General features: G+C 38.8%; 1 protein-coding gene across 1 annotated transcript; it reads left to right on the top strand.

The window, feature by feature from the left end:
* Window positions 1-6887: 6887 nt before the first annotated feature.
* Window positions 6888-7829, top strand: LOC106841871 (olfactory receptor-like protein OLF3). The gene has a single exon (XM_070517446.1). The coding sequence runs from the start codon at window positions 6888-6890 to the stop codon at window positions 7827-7829; it is 942 nt and encodes a 313-aa protein (XP_070373547.1).
* The last annotated feature ends 5244 nt before the right edge of the window (window positions 7830-13073 follow it).

The following is a 13073-nucleotide window of genomic DNA, read 5'->3' as shown; positions in this document are numbered from 1 at the left end:
ATTAAACCAGGTCCCTGTAATTCATGGCCTCCTCCTATATTCTTCAAGATTAAGAGTATGGTGGCTTGGTAGAGTTGTCCTTTAGTAGAAATTGGTCCCAAGGAAATATGATCTGGCTAATCAAATTTGGAAGCCAGACCTTTTCAAGCATTTTAAGAGTTCCCCACCTGTGATGGGCCTGAGCCTGAGTCAGCCCCAGATTTGCAGTCTTGATCTCTGCTCTTCACGGACTCCTGGAAATAGGGGTGAGGTGCCAGGTCTGTGCTGAGAAGCCTCCTCTTTGCCGATGCCAGTAGAAAGATGACTCCCTCAGAGACTAGCTTTTCTCTCCATGCAGAATTGCTGTTTGGGAAACAAGTCTTTGTGTGTGTGTGTGTGTGTGTGTGTGTGTGTGTGAGGAAGATTTGCCCTGTGCTAACATCCATTCCCATCCTCCTCTTTTATTTTTGCTTGAGGAAGGCTAGCCCTGAGGCAACATTTGTGCCAATCTTCCTCTGCTTTGTACATGGGATGCCTCGCCAGCATGGCTGATGAGTGGTATATGTACACATCTGGGATCTGGGCCCACAAGCCGGGTCTCTGAAGCAGAACTCGAGGAACTTTAACCACTCGGCCACGGGCTGGCCCAGGAAACAAGTCTTTAAAGTGACATCCTTGTCTGAAATGCTTCCCATTTTTAGGGCTGGTCAGGAATATAATGTAGCTTCTCTAGGTCCCACTGTCTATTTTGCATGATGAATAGGCTGCTTACTTGGCGCATGTTTTTAAAGTAGTCTTACATTTTCAAGTCATTTCCATTTGTATATTAATTTAATAAATAATTTTTGTTATTTTTATTATTGTTGGGTAACTATGTATTCCTCTGGAAGAGGGATAATTTATTGTACTATCTTCTTTTTACAGATGTGAAAACTGATGTGCTAGGATTTTAGGAGAATATATGCTTTTTGCATAAAAATCCAATGGAAAGGGTCTATATAAACAGAAATAAAATCTTTGAGCAGGATAAAAATGTTCCAAAGACACAGATCTGTTGGTAGTAATGACGAAGGCAGGTATTCAGCTGGAAATAAAAATTTGTGTGGGCTGTTCACTGAGGCTGGTTCTAGCTTGATGCTCATTCTCTAAGTCTCTGGGGCAAAGAAGGACAACAATCCGACAATGGCACAAAAGGCTAGAAAGGAACTGAGCAGAGAGGAGAGAGACCCGTGCCCACAGGAGGCAGACTGACCCTGGAGCCTTCACTTATTCTCCAGCTCAAATCTGTGCCATCTCCCCCACTTCCTCCCTGCTCTCTATGCCTTTTACTTGGTCATTTTTTCTTCATCCCGTACCTATCTCTTCTCAAAACTATTCTAAAAGCTCAGAGTAGACAAATGTGGGTTTATGGTCATCTTCACTGTGCTTTGGCAATGCAGAGATGATTCTGGGGCAGTATTTGCTCCTCTTTACAAAGTGGATTATGATAAAGTGGCTGAAGAACAGAAATTTCACTTGCGTAGAAGTAACTTAGTGCTGGCAAATATGGGCACCTTAGCTAAGTGTTTTGAGTCTTCTATGTTTTGGTGGGAAATTTTCAGCAATGTAACTGAAGAAAAATTAGTTCTGAAGATTTGTGTGTATGTGGGAGAGGGTTGGGGGTGGTTGTCCTGAAAGATCTCACTATTCAGATTTTCTGAGGATCTATCAGTTTCCCTGGTACATCTATTTGATCAGGGCTTCTATCATGATAGAACCAAATTCTAGAAACTCTTACTTTAAGGAAGGACTAAACATAACACTCAGGACTAAACACCAAGATAAATAAAGTATTGGAAGCTCAGGTGTGCAAAATATTAGATAATTAGCAATGTGTAAATTGATTAAATGTCAAGAAAATGGCCTCTATAAATGTTTATTGCAATTTTCTTTTTTCTCATTTTCTTTGTTTCCACTTCTTCCTCATTTGGCTTCATTTTTATTTCCCTGGCTTCATTGTACTCTTTTTTTCTTGGATTTCCTTTCTGGTTTACTTTTTCCTTTCTGACTATTAATTCTCCAACTTTTGGCTTTTTTCATAGGTAGATTATTGGTAACTTCTCTCATTTATTTATTCTTATTTACGTTTCAGTATCCTCTCCTCTTCTCCCATTTACCTATTTTGCATAGCCTTCTCTTTCAAATGTTTATTTGTCTACCTTTTATTTATTTAAATTTGGGCTAATTTTGTTCTTTCTTTTGAGAAACACATTTAATGAATACGTAACACCAGTCTGTGAAGATTTCATTTTTGAGTTGAGATAAAATTCACATCACATAAAATTAACCATTTTATAGTGTACAATTCAGGGACATTTAGTATATTCACAGAGCTCTTGTGGTTTTACATTTGTGAGTGTACAGCTAAGCAGGTATGAGAAGAAGTTTGTGAACAGCTGGGGCATGAGTGAGCGTGTTTGCGTGGGGGACCCAAGGGGACACTGTGGAAAGCAGTCCTATGACTGTGGGAAGGACTGGCTCTCTTCCCCACCTGTGTAATGATTTCAGCCTAACTACATGACCACTCAACATTTTACCCTCTCCCTTGGTGTGACTGCCAAGTGACCTGGAAACATAGCCCTCTTTTTATGTTAGTGTGACAGTAACTATTTACACAAACAGTGGGGGAGATGTTGGCACTATTTATAAGCACTCACCACTACAGAGAATAGATTCAAGTTCCCCACGAGAAACAGCTCAGCAGGGACAAATCTTCCCAACAAAGTAAGAGTCTCCATCCAGGATCCTTCATCATCCCTCATCTATTACTTGTTAGGGATGGTCTTTTGGCTAGGCAAAAGTAGCCTCAAGTTCAAATCTTTTCTTGAAAGCTGATTTTTAAAAATAAGTGCTTCATTTATTTGTTTCTGATATTAGATTATTTTGTTTCCTTATTGTGCATAATCAGAGCCCTTCATTTTTCCTCAGAGGAAGAAGAAAGGACTTCCTGCCATAGATCCACTCTAGGCTGTTGTACTCATCACCATGTCAGACAAAGTGGAAGCATGGTCACCTTTGCCAGTTTATAAAAGAGGCCAGTCAATTACCTCCTGCAAGAAGAGAGTCTCCAAACGGGGGAGGTAGGCTGTTTCTCCTCCTTGTCATGTTGCCGATGTGGCCTGAAGGCCGGACTTCAGTTTCACAAGGTGAGTGGGAGGGACTGCTCTGGTCCACCACCATTCTGAAGTGACTGGGATCCAAAGTAGGAATCAATTATTCCTCATGACAGGTCTCCTGATGTTTATGTTTGGTGACCCCATAGCCTTTGAATGCTGTACACAGGGTCATGCTATGTACAGGAGTAGAGTAATGGATGTGCCCAGGTCATCAGATAGTCCTGTTTAGTGCTGACTCCACCACTGTCTAATCACTTCACCTCTTTTTTCCATCTGCAAAACAGAAATATCCCTCTGGCCAAGTGGTCAACTTCATGCGCTCCACTTCGGCGGCCCAGGGTTTCGCCGGTTGGAATCCTGGGCGTGGACGTGGCACCGCTCATCAAGCTATGCTGAGGCAGCATCCCACATACCACAACTAGAAGGACCCACAACTAAAAATATACAACTATATACCAGGGGCTTTGGGAGAAAAAGGAAAAATAAAAAAAAAGAAATAGCCATTGTTCAGAGTGTTGTTGTGAAGGCATACTATATTATATTATATTATGTTATATTACATTATATTATATCACATTATATTATATTATATTATATCATATCACATTACATTACATTATAATATATTATAGAAATAGACATATAAACTATTTAGTATAATGTCTGGTACAGAATAAGGGTACAGAAAATACAGTGTTAGTTTATATCAACCTGACACAGAAACGAGTGCACTTACGGTTTTTAATTCTTCTCTTAACATTCTTCCCACCCTGGGGAAGTTTTGCACGCTGGCTAGGCAGGAGTGTTTCAGGAGCTTGTTTGTTTTCTTCTCATCATCTCCCACCAGAATGTTAGACAAGACTGAGGAGATTTTCTAAAACCAAACCTGGCCATTCACTGATTCACAGGGCCATTGACTCGGGTAAGATATTTGAAAAAAATTTACAAGAAACAGATTTTACTTTGATTTGAACACATCACTTTTTAAAAACATCAAATATATTTTATTTAAAAATCACAAAATCCCTTATACAAGTAATATGCCACTTGGAAATACACTTGCCTGACTACATTAACAAGCAAAAATAACATGGCTTTAAGCACAAAAGCCCTCCTTTTGGATATGTTTTTGGAGATAGGTAGGAAAATACTAGATGTTTTGTTGTTGTTTGTTTGAGTTTTTAGAACTGGTATTTCTTTAAGTCCTGGTTATAGACGTGTAAACAATGTAAATGAATCTGCCATTATGCATCACTTCACATCCATGCCACCTGTGTGCACACGGACACCTGCAGATACACCTGGACAAGCGCCACATCACAGGTACAGCTGTGCCCTTGGCAGACAGGACTGAAGGAGGGTTATTTGGAATAAATCCTACACAGAATGTGGGGCAAATCACTGGTATTCCTTTAAAGAACAGGTCACAATAGAAATACTTCTTGGAAACAATTCATCCCACTTTGGTAAGTTTTATTAAATGTGATTTACATAGTTGGCTAGTTTATTTAATTAAATCCTAACGCAAAGCAATAAGCACAAAATAACTATTTCTTCATCATCTAGATTTTAAGCAATTCTTGAAATAGATATATACGTATGTGATATTATGTGGAAAGGAGAAAATAAAGAAAGGGGAAAAGCAAACATTTCCACGTGGAGGAAACAGATCAAATATTCAGATATTTAGATTTAAAATAGCATCCCTAGAGAGAATAGTTATAATGAATTTTCCAGAAAACTTCCCTGCCTATAAAAATGACCCTAATGACGCCCTCAATGCAAATGTTCTGGAAACTACGAGTGTAGGAAGCCATATCTTGGGAACATAGCAGTTGGCTGCAGAAGGATGGATGCTGCATTTAGCTGTATTTTGCAGTGTGTTCTCTTTAGATTTTGGTGAATCTCTAAAAACGTTGGCGTGTCAGAAGTACATTCACGTAGGCAAATGGGAGCACTGTAAACATTACCAGTCCATATTTTTATCAGGGTTTTCAAGATGAAGAAGTTTTCCAACCAGCATAATGACAATATTTTTTATTCCAATATCAAATGTGGCAGAACAAAAAGAAATTAATGTACAAATAGCTATAATGCAAAAGAAAATAACAAGGAAGGGAATACAAAAGACTGAAGACTGTGCTATTGATTTTTAGTCATAAGCTAAACAAACTGCTGATTTTGAACATTTGGAAAAATATCATTCTTGACTATAAACTAACTCTTTGTCATGGAGATTTCGAATTCTTTTTACACAGTGAAGAATCTTATATCTTTAAGCATTGTGTATTTTTTTTTCCAATTTTGTAGCTGAGTAGCTTGTTCCAGTTTTGGTGTGGATAACTAAAAGCTTCCAGGGGAGGCCTTGAATTGGGTATCTGACATAGATCATTTCCACTAATTTCTGTGTGACACTAATTTCTGAAAGCTCTCTTTTTAATAAATTCCTCAGTATTTTGGACCTTGTCAAATCAATACTAAATCCTGAATATTTTATGAGTAACTGTCTGAATATTGCTATCTTTACGATAATGAACTATAGTCTTAAATCCCCCAACTGCCTGTGTTATAAGTGGCACAGTCTGTAACAATCATTCTAAAAGTTCTTAGGCTGACATGGGAAGCTTTCGATCAATGCAGTTGTAGTCTGTTGTCCATATAAAGTTACAGCATGGATAGTATAGAAGCCATTGGAATAATGATCTTTCATGTACTGTCACATGATGTTTCATGTACTATCCTCAGGCTCCCATCTGCATACTTTAGCTGTGGAGCATTTCTTTCCTTCCATAAGAGAGCAAACATAAAAGAAACTTCATTTTGGGAATAAGAAACTACTACTGCCTATGTCATCACATTCTATAATTAAGACTTGATCTTCTATCCTTCTACCTTCGCTGGCGAGGACTGCTCAATGTTATACTGGGAAATGAATGAGTTATCCCTTCCTTCAGAAAGCATCATTATTAAGTAATAACCTGACATGATGAAGCCCTTCATTAAATTCCCCTTGGGGGGCATAAGGGATGAATTTTAGCAGCTGTCTATACCTTCTCTTCATGCAACACCTGATTCTTGAAGTTGGTCATCTTGGGTTGATCTCACCCAACGGGACCACTGATGTGAGAGGTAGGTGGAGAGGAAGCCTCCCACTCGACACCCTCGAAATAAAAGGACAAGCTACGGAAAAGAAATTCCAAATCACTTAGTAATAAAAAGTATAAGAATATTATTTACAACATTCAGAGTTTCATGGATACATTCCACTGGGGAGTGAGTAGAGTTGTGTCTGAGACACCTAGTAAACCAAAAGAGGGTAAATGGTGATGAACATCATGCAGAATTCAGACAAATGTCTTTCATGTGGCCCAAAAACTTTCTCACCAGAAAGACAGGAATTAACCCCTATAATAAGTACTAAATTGAGCAGGATGTTAAGTCTAAATACTTCATTAATTTCCTTCCCTCATTTAAGAGCTGATGTTTAGGAGAAGAAATTATGTTCCAATACATTGAATTCCAAGAATGTAGCTTCTTTTCGCCTTGATTTCCAGCTGCACATCCGGGTCTCACTGAGTTCTTCATCTATGGATATGTTCAAGCAGAGTTTTGGCTGATGATTTGGCTGAGGTGTTCTAGGAGAACTTTAAGCTCAGATGGATAGGTTCTCCATATGGTCCAAAAGCCACCCTTCCAATCCCGAGTTTACATAATTTGCTATTTTGACATCTTTAATTTGCTCCTCAGAAACTCATGGGCCAGGAAAATAAAACCCAGATATGGGTGAGAGAGTTTATTCTGCTGGGGCTGTCCAGTGACTGGGGGACTCAGGTCTCCCTCTTTGTCCTGATCCTGGCCATGTACGTGGTGACTACTGTGGGAAATGTCCTCATTCTTGCCCTGATCAGACTGGACAGCAGGCTTCATACCCCCATGTACTTCTTCCTTAGTGTTTTATCCTTTGTGGACCTTTGCTATTCAAACAGCTTTGCCCCACAAATGCTGGCCCACTTTCTCTCAGCTCAGAAGTCCATCCCATTCCACAGTTGTGTGTTCCAGTTCTACGTGTCCCTGGCATTGGGTGGGTCTGAGTTCTTCTTGCTGGGAGCCATGGCCTATGACCGCTATGTGGCAGTATGCCACCCACTTCACTACATAGTCATCATGCATGGAGGGCTGTGCCTGGGGCTGGCTGCCGGCTGCTTGGTGGCTGGTTTCATGAATTCACTGATGGAAACAATCATCACCTTCCGGCTTCCTCTGTGTCACAAAGTTATCAATCACTTTGCCTGTGAGACCCTAGCAGTGCTACGGCTAGCCTGTGTGGACATCTCCTTCAACAAGATCATGGCGGCCATCTCAGGATTTCTGGTGATCATGCTTCCCTGTTCTCTGGTCCTCTTCTCCTACGGTCGTATCGTTGCTGCCATTCTGCGCATTCATTCTACTCAGGGACGCCGCAAAGCATTTGGGACTTGTGCCTCCCACCTCACTGTGGTTTGTATGTGCTTTGGCGCAGCCATCTTCACCTACCTGAGGCCACAGTCAGCCTCCTCAATGGAAGAAGAGAAGATGGTTGCTCTATTCTATTCTGTGGTGGCACCTATGTTGAACCCATTGATCTACAGCTTGAGGAATAAGGAAGTTATGGCTGCTCTCCAGAAAGTTTCAGAGAAATTCAGAGATAAAGGATAAAGACTGTAAGAACTTCTTGCTATCTAAGATCAACACCAAAAAGGAGATCAGATAAGTATATATGGGACTTCCACACTCACACTAAAGAAGACTATTATGGTCAGATCCTTGCATCTGAATAACATTTTCCTCCACATAATTGATGAATTTCCTTATGTAGGTCCATACCTGATAACTTATGTGTCAGTTATCCATGAGAGGGCCTCTTCTTTGATCATCATCTCTCTCAGTTATCCAGTGGTATTTAGACTTCATCTTCCCATTTTTAATTTTATTAGCCTGTTCAATGTATAAAGGAATGACCCAGAGCTTCATCAAGCAGACCTGGTTTGTGGAATGAATAGATAGATGAATTCCAGTGATTAAGTCTACTTTTACCTTGTGGAACTGAATGGAGAATGCCTTTTCCTCTTTCTACACAACAATACTCCAGATATTTGTAGAACAACATCATTTCCTCCTGGATAATCACAAATGGTTTCTTCAACTCTTTCTTAAATAACAGCAATGGTAGGTCTTTCAACTCCAATTCTGCCTTAATCTAGAGTGTGATGTTATATCCTGAAATAAAGAACATATGACACAATATTTGTTCAGACCAGTATATTGGATTTCACTTGGTTTTCAAGAATCAAATTTGCTTTTAAGATGCAAAATATCTGTGGTTTCACTCTAATTTTTTTATTGGGGTAAAATATGTGTAACACAAGATCTGCCATTTTAGCCATATTTAAGTGTACAGTTCAGTGGCATTAACTACATTTGAAATGTTGTGAAAACATCACCACTATCTGTTTCTAAAATTATCTATCACCGTAGTCTTTTATTTGACTAATTTCCCAAGACCTTTTTCCTAAAAACTGGTTACAAAGTTTCCACACCCATTGCTCTTTTTTTTTAAACTTAAGTGAAAGTGTATATATTTAGCTCTGCTAATTGTTATTATTGATTTTCATACATCACACCAACCAACCAAGATTATTTTGCATTTTGATCCTCCAAATTATTCCATTAGTTAATTTCTCTTTCTATTCATAGGTGTAAAAAAACAGAAAAAGCTATAAAAAGAAATACCAAATAGTACATATCAATTATATATCACTGCAAACCTACCTCCAGGTGGCAAAAATGGGTCAGAATGTCATTGGAACCATATAGTATATAGCCTTTTCGGATGGGTTTCTTTCACTTAGTAATATGCATTTAAGTTTTCTCTAGGTCTTTTCATGGTTTAATAGTTATTTCTTTTTGAAATTGAATAATATTCCATTGTCTGTATGTACCAAAGTTTATCCATTCAGATACTGAAGGACATCTTGTTTGCTTTCAGCTTTTGGTAATTATGAATCAAACTATGATAAACATTTGTATTCAGGTTTTGTGTGGACATATTTTTGATGCCTATGGGTAAATACCAAGATGCATTATTGCTAGATCTTATGGTAAAAGTATGTTTAGTTTTGTAAGGTACTGCCAAACTATCTTCTAAAGTGCCTATATCATTTTGCATCCCCACCAGCAATGAACGAGAGGTTTTGTTGTTCCATATTTGAACAAGCATTTGGTGTTTTCATTGTTGTGGATTTTGGCCATTTTAACAGATGTGTGCCCACCCCTGGTGGTCTAGTGGTTAAGATTCAGCGCTCTCACCACAGCGGTCCCAGGTTCATTTCCCAGTCAGGGAACCACATCACTGCCTGTTGGCTGTCATATTTGGAAACTTGATGTTGCTGTGATGCTGAATGCTATGGCACAGGTATTTCAAATACCAGCAGGGTCACCCATGGTGGACAAGGTTCATGGGAGCTTCCAAATTAAGACAAACTGGGAAGAAGGACCTAGTCACCTACTTCCAGAAGAATCGTCCATGAAAACTGTATGTGTAGCAGCAGAGCATTGTCTGATACAGTGCCGTGAGGTGAAAGGATGGAAAAAAAAGGCCCAGCAGGGTTCTGCTCTTCTGTACTCGCTAGGAGTTGGAATCCACTTGACAGCACCTTGTCAAACAGGGTATGTAGTGGTATTAAATTAATGTTTTAATTTACATTTCCCTGATGACATATGATATAGAGCATTTCTTCATGTTTCTTCGCCATCTGCATCTTATCTTCTTTGGTGAGATGTCTGTTAAGGTATTTGGGTCATTTTTTAATCTTGTTGTTTTCTTATTGTTGAAATTAAGAGTTCTTTGTATATCTTGGATAACAATTATCAGATATGTCTTTTGCAAAAATTTTCTCCTAGTCGATGGCTTGTCTTTTCATTCTATTGACATCATTCCCTTTTAAGTGGTGACAGAAATACATATTTACATATGCAAGAACTCAATAAAATTATTACCCACTCATCTCTCATTAAGACTATAACAATTACAGCAACAAAATGTGCGAACAACTTCAGGCAACAAAAGATGGCTTAAAATAAAGGACTGAAGGACAGGAAAATTAAATTGTGATAGGACAGGCAACAAGCTAAAGCCTTCTAAGTGTAAAATAAACGTTAAAAGATGTAAATTTTTGTGTGCTGAAAGGGAAGAAATAAAAGGCAGAGTGGTGAGTACAAAATGAAACTGCTGCCCCCACGGGGATGAGGACATGGATAGAGCGCAGAGTCTGGAAAGAGGTTTGAACTAAATCTGATGAATCACTTTTCCTCAAGAGACGATTCCAAGCAATTCTTTCCTGCCCCACAACCCTGTCAATCTGAGTCTGGGCAGGAAGTCCACACGTTACAGGTTGTCCTTAGTCATCTGGGCTTTTTCCACAATTTGGCCTACACATCTGACCCAAATGCTAGCCTCCTCTGAGACCACAGTCATTCCCAATTGTCCCCTGAAACTCCTGCTCCATTATCAGCAAGATGCTCTGTATTCTAAGCGTGTTCCTTGAATGCATTCTTGTCTTTCTTGCTTTAACTTCAACCTGACTGTTCACTGAGAACTCTGATTCCCCTCTGCTCTCTCACATACAGACACTTAAATTCTCATTTTCCACTAACACAGGGTCAGAAGGTGAAGAGGGTATCTTTCTGGAGCCTCTGCCATTTCAAGACCATTTCTCTTGGCTTCTGTGAAATGACTCCTGCTCCTTTGAGCATACACTATCAGACTATAGCACCATAAACCCCTCTTATTTTCATCATTTACCATGCATGCTCCTAATTTTACAGTGATTTACCACTAATTCTGTCATCACGTGTGGCAATTTCTACATCTATGCAGAAGATCCGTTTGGCATCCTGGCCTCTCAGTTACTTGACTTCTTCTCTACTTCCAGTGTTTTTGTCCTCTATCCCACTCTCAGTCACCCACTTCTGTGACCATACTGTAGACCTGTTTATTGCCAATCATTGCACTACATCTAACATCTCCTTATCAAGTACCCCATTCTCTGACCACTATTTCTGTTTTTCCAGTTCAAACCATAACGTATGATTCCAATGAATTTTGACCCCACCATGACCTCTATTACATTAGCTCTAGCACATTGTTTCATCCGTTACCAATCCCCCTACATTTCCTCTTATCACCCTCTTTCCCAGCATAGGATTTGTGCCCACTTGTGTGATCATTCCTTACAGATACTCTGTGGTCATCTCAAGACATTGTATCTGTAGTCAACTCTCCTCTCCTGTGTCAGAAGTGGATTTCCCATGAAGCCAATAAAGCTGAAGCTTCAGGGCTTATTACTTACACAGGGTCCTCCAAGGTACCTGGCTGTGTTTTTTTGTAAAATATGCTTTATGAATTTTTTCAAAATTAAGAATTTTAACTGCAATTGGTTGGATTGATGTCACTTTCCATTCTTATTTTCCATCTTTCAAACTTACCCTACTGGCAGGTAGACTGGGGTGGCCGTGAGCATTTCAGGAATCTAGCAAAGGAAAAATTGAGTTGGGGTACTATATTTATTTCTTAGGGCTGCCATAACAAAGTACCACAACTGGGTGGCTGAAAACCACGGCAATTTATTCTCTCATGGTTCTGGAGGCTAGAAGTTCAAAATCAAGAAGTCAGTAGGGTCATGCTCCCTCTGCAGACTCTAGGAAAGAATCCTTTCTTACCTCTTCCAGGTTCTGGTGGCCTCAAATGTTCCTTGGCTTGTGTCAGCATAACTCCAATCTCTGCTTACTTCTGTTTTCACCTGGCTTTCTTCTCCATGTGGCTCTTTGCGTCTTCTCCTCCTCTTATCAAGATAACAGCCATTGAATTTAGGGCCTACTTTAAATCCAGGGTGATTTATTCTCAATATCCTTAACTAATTACATCTGTGAACATGCTATTTCCAAATATGGTCACTTTCTGAAGTTCTGAGTGGGCATGTATTTTGGAGGGATAGTAATCAAACCATTATAGGCATATCTAGTTTGAATTCAGTGGGACACATTGTAGTGTGATTCACAGTCACTCCAAATTATAGTTAAGTTACTGCTAGTCACACAGGTTGGCTTTCAGGAATGGATATCAAGAACACTCCTGCTATCCACTGTGTTGACTCACCCAGTGTCATTTACAGAGACAGGAGTTTGTGGAAAGTCCTTTCAAATCTTATCACTCCCTTGAAAGAGTCCAATACATGTAAAATAAGAAAATTAAAATAATTTAAATAAAAAGGTAGAGGTGCAGAAAAGGAAAACAAAGAAGAAATGAGACAAAAATGAAGGCAAATAGCAAGCTGATAGACTTAAATGCAAGTTTACCCTTAATGACATTAAATGAAATTTGTATAAACATGATAATTAAAAGACAGAGGACAGAATGTAGGGTAAAATAGAAAGAACCAGCTATGTGCTCTCTAAAATTAGCCCATTTCTAATATAAACATGTAGATAAAAGTAAAAAGATGAAAAAGATATATCATGCAATACTAGAATCAGAAATCTAGAGTGACTTTATTCACATAAAATGAAGTAATTAGCAAAATAAAAGATATTACCAGGGCAAGAGGGGACATTATATGCTATTAAAGGTATTGATTAATCCAGAACACATAAATATTTTAATCTAATAACAGAAATACAAATACATAAAAAAATCAATGGACAAATCCACCACTATTATTGGAGATATTAACATCACTCTGCCAGTATTTGATAGATTAAACAAAACCATTAAAGATGTAGCAGACTGGAAACAATCTGACCTAACTGACATTTTTAGAACACTCCATCCAGCAACAGAAGAATACAAATTTCAGCACATGTAAAATAATTAATATCATAAAGAGCATTTTCTTTAAACATAAT

The sequence above is a fragment of the Equus asinus genome, chromosome 1 (genome assembly GCF_041296235.1).
Source record: "Equus asinus isolate D_3611 breed Donkey chromosome 1, EquAss-T2T_v2, whole genome shotgun sequence".
Classification (NCBI taxonomy): Eukaryota; Metazoa; Chordata; class Mammalia; order Perissodactyla; family Equidae; genus Equus; species Equus asinus.
The sequence above is the reverse complement of the archived record's forward strand: the minus strand, read 5'-3'. Positions and strand labels throughout refer to the sequence as shown.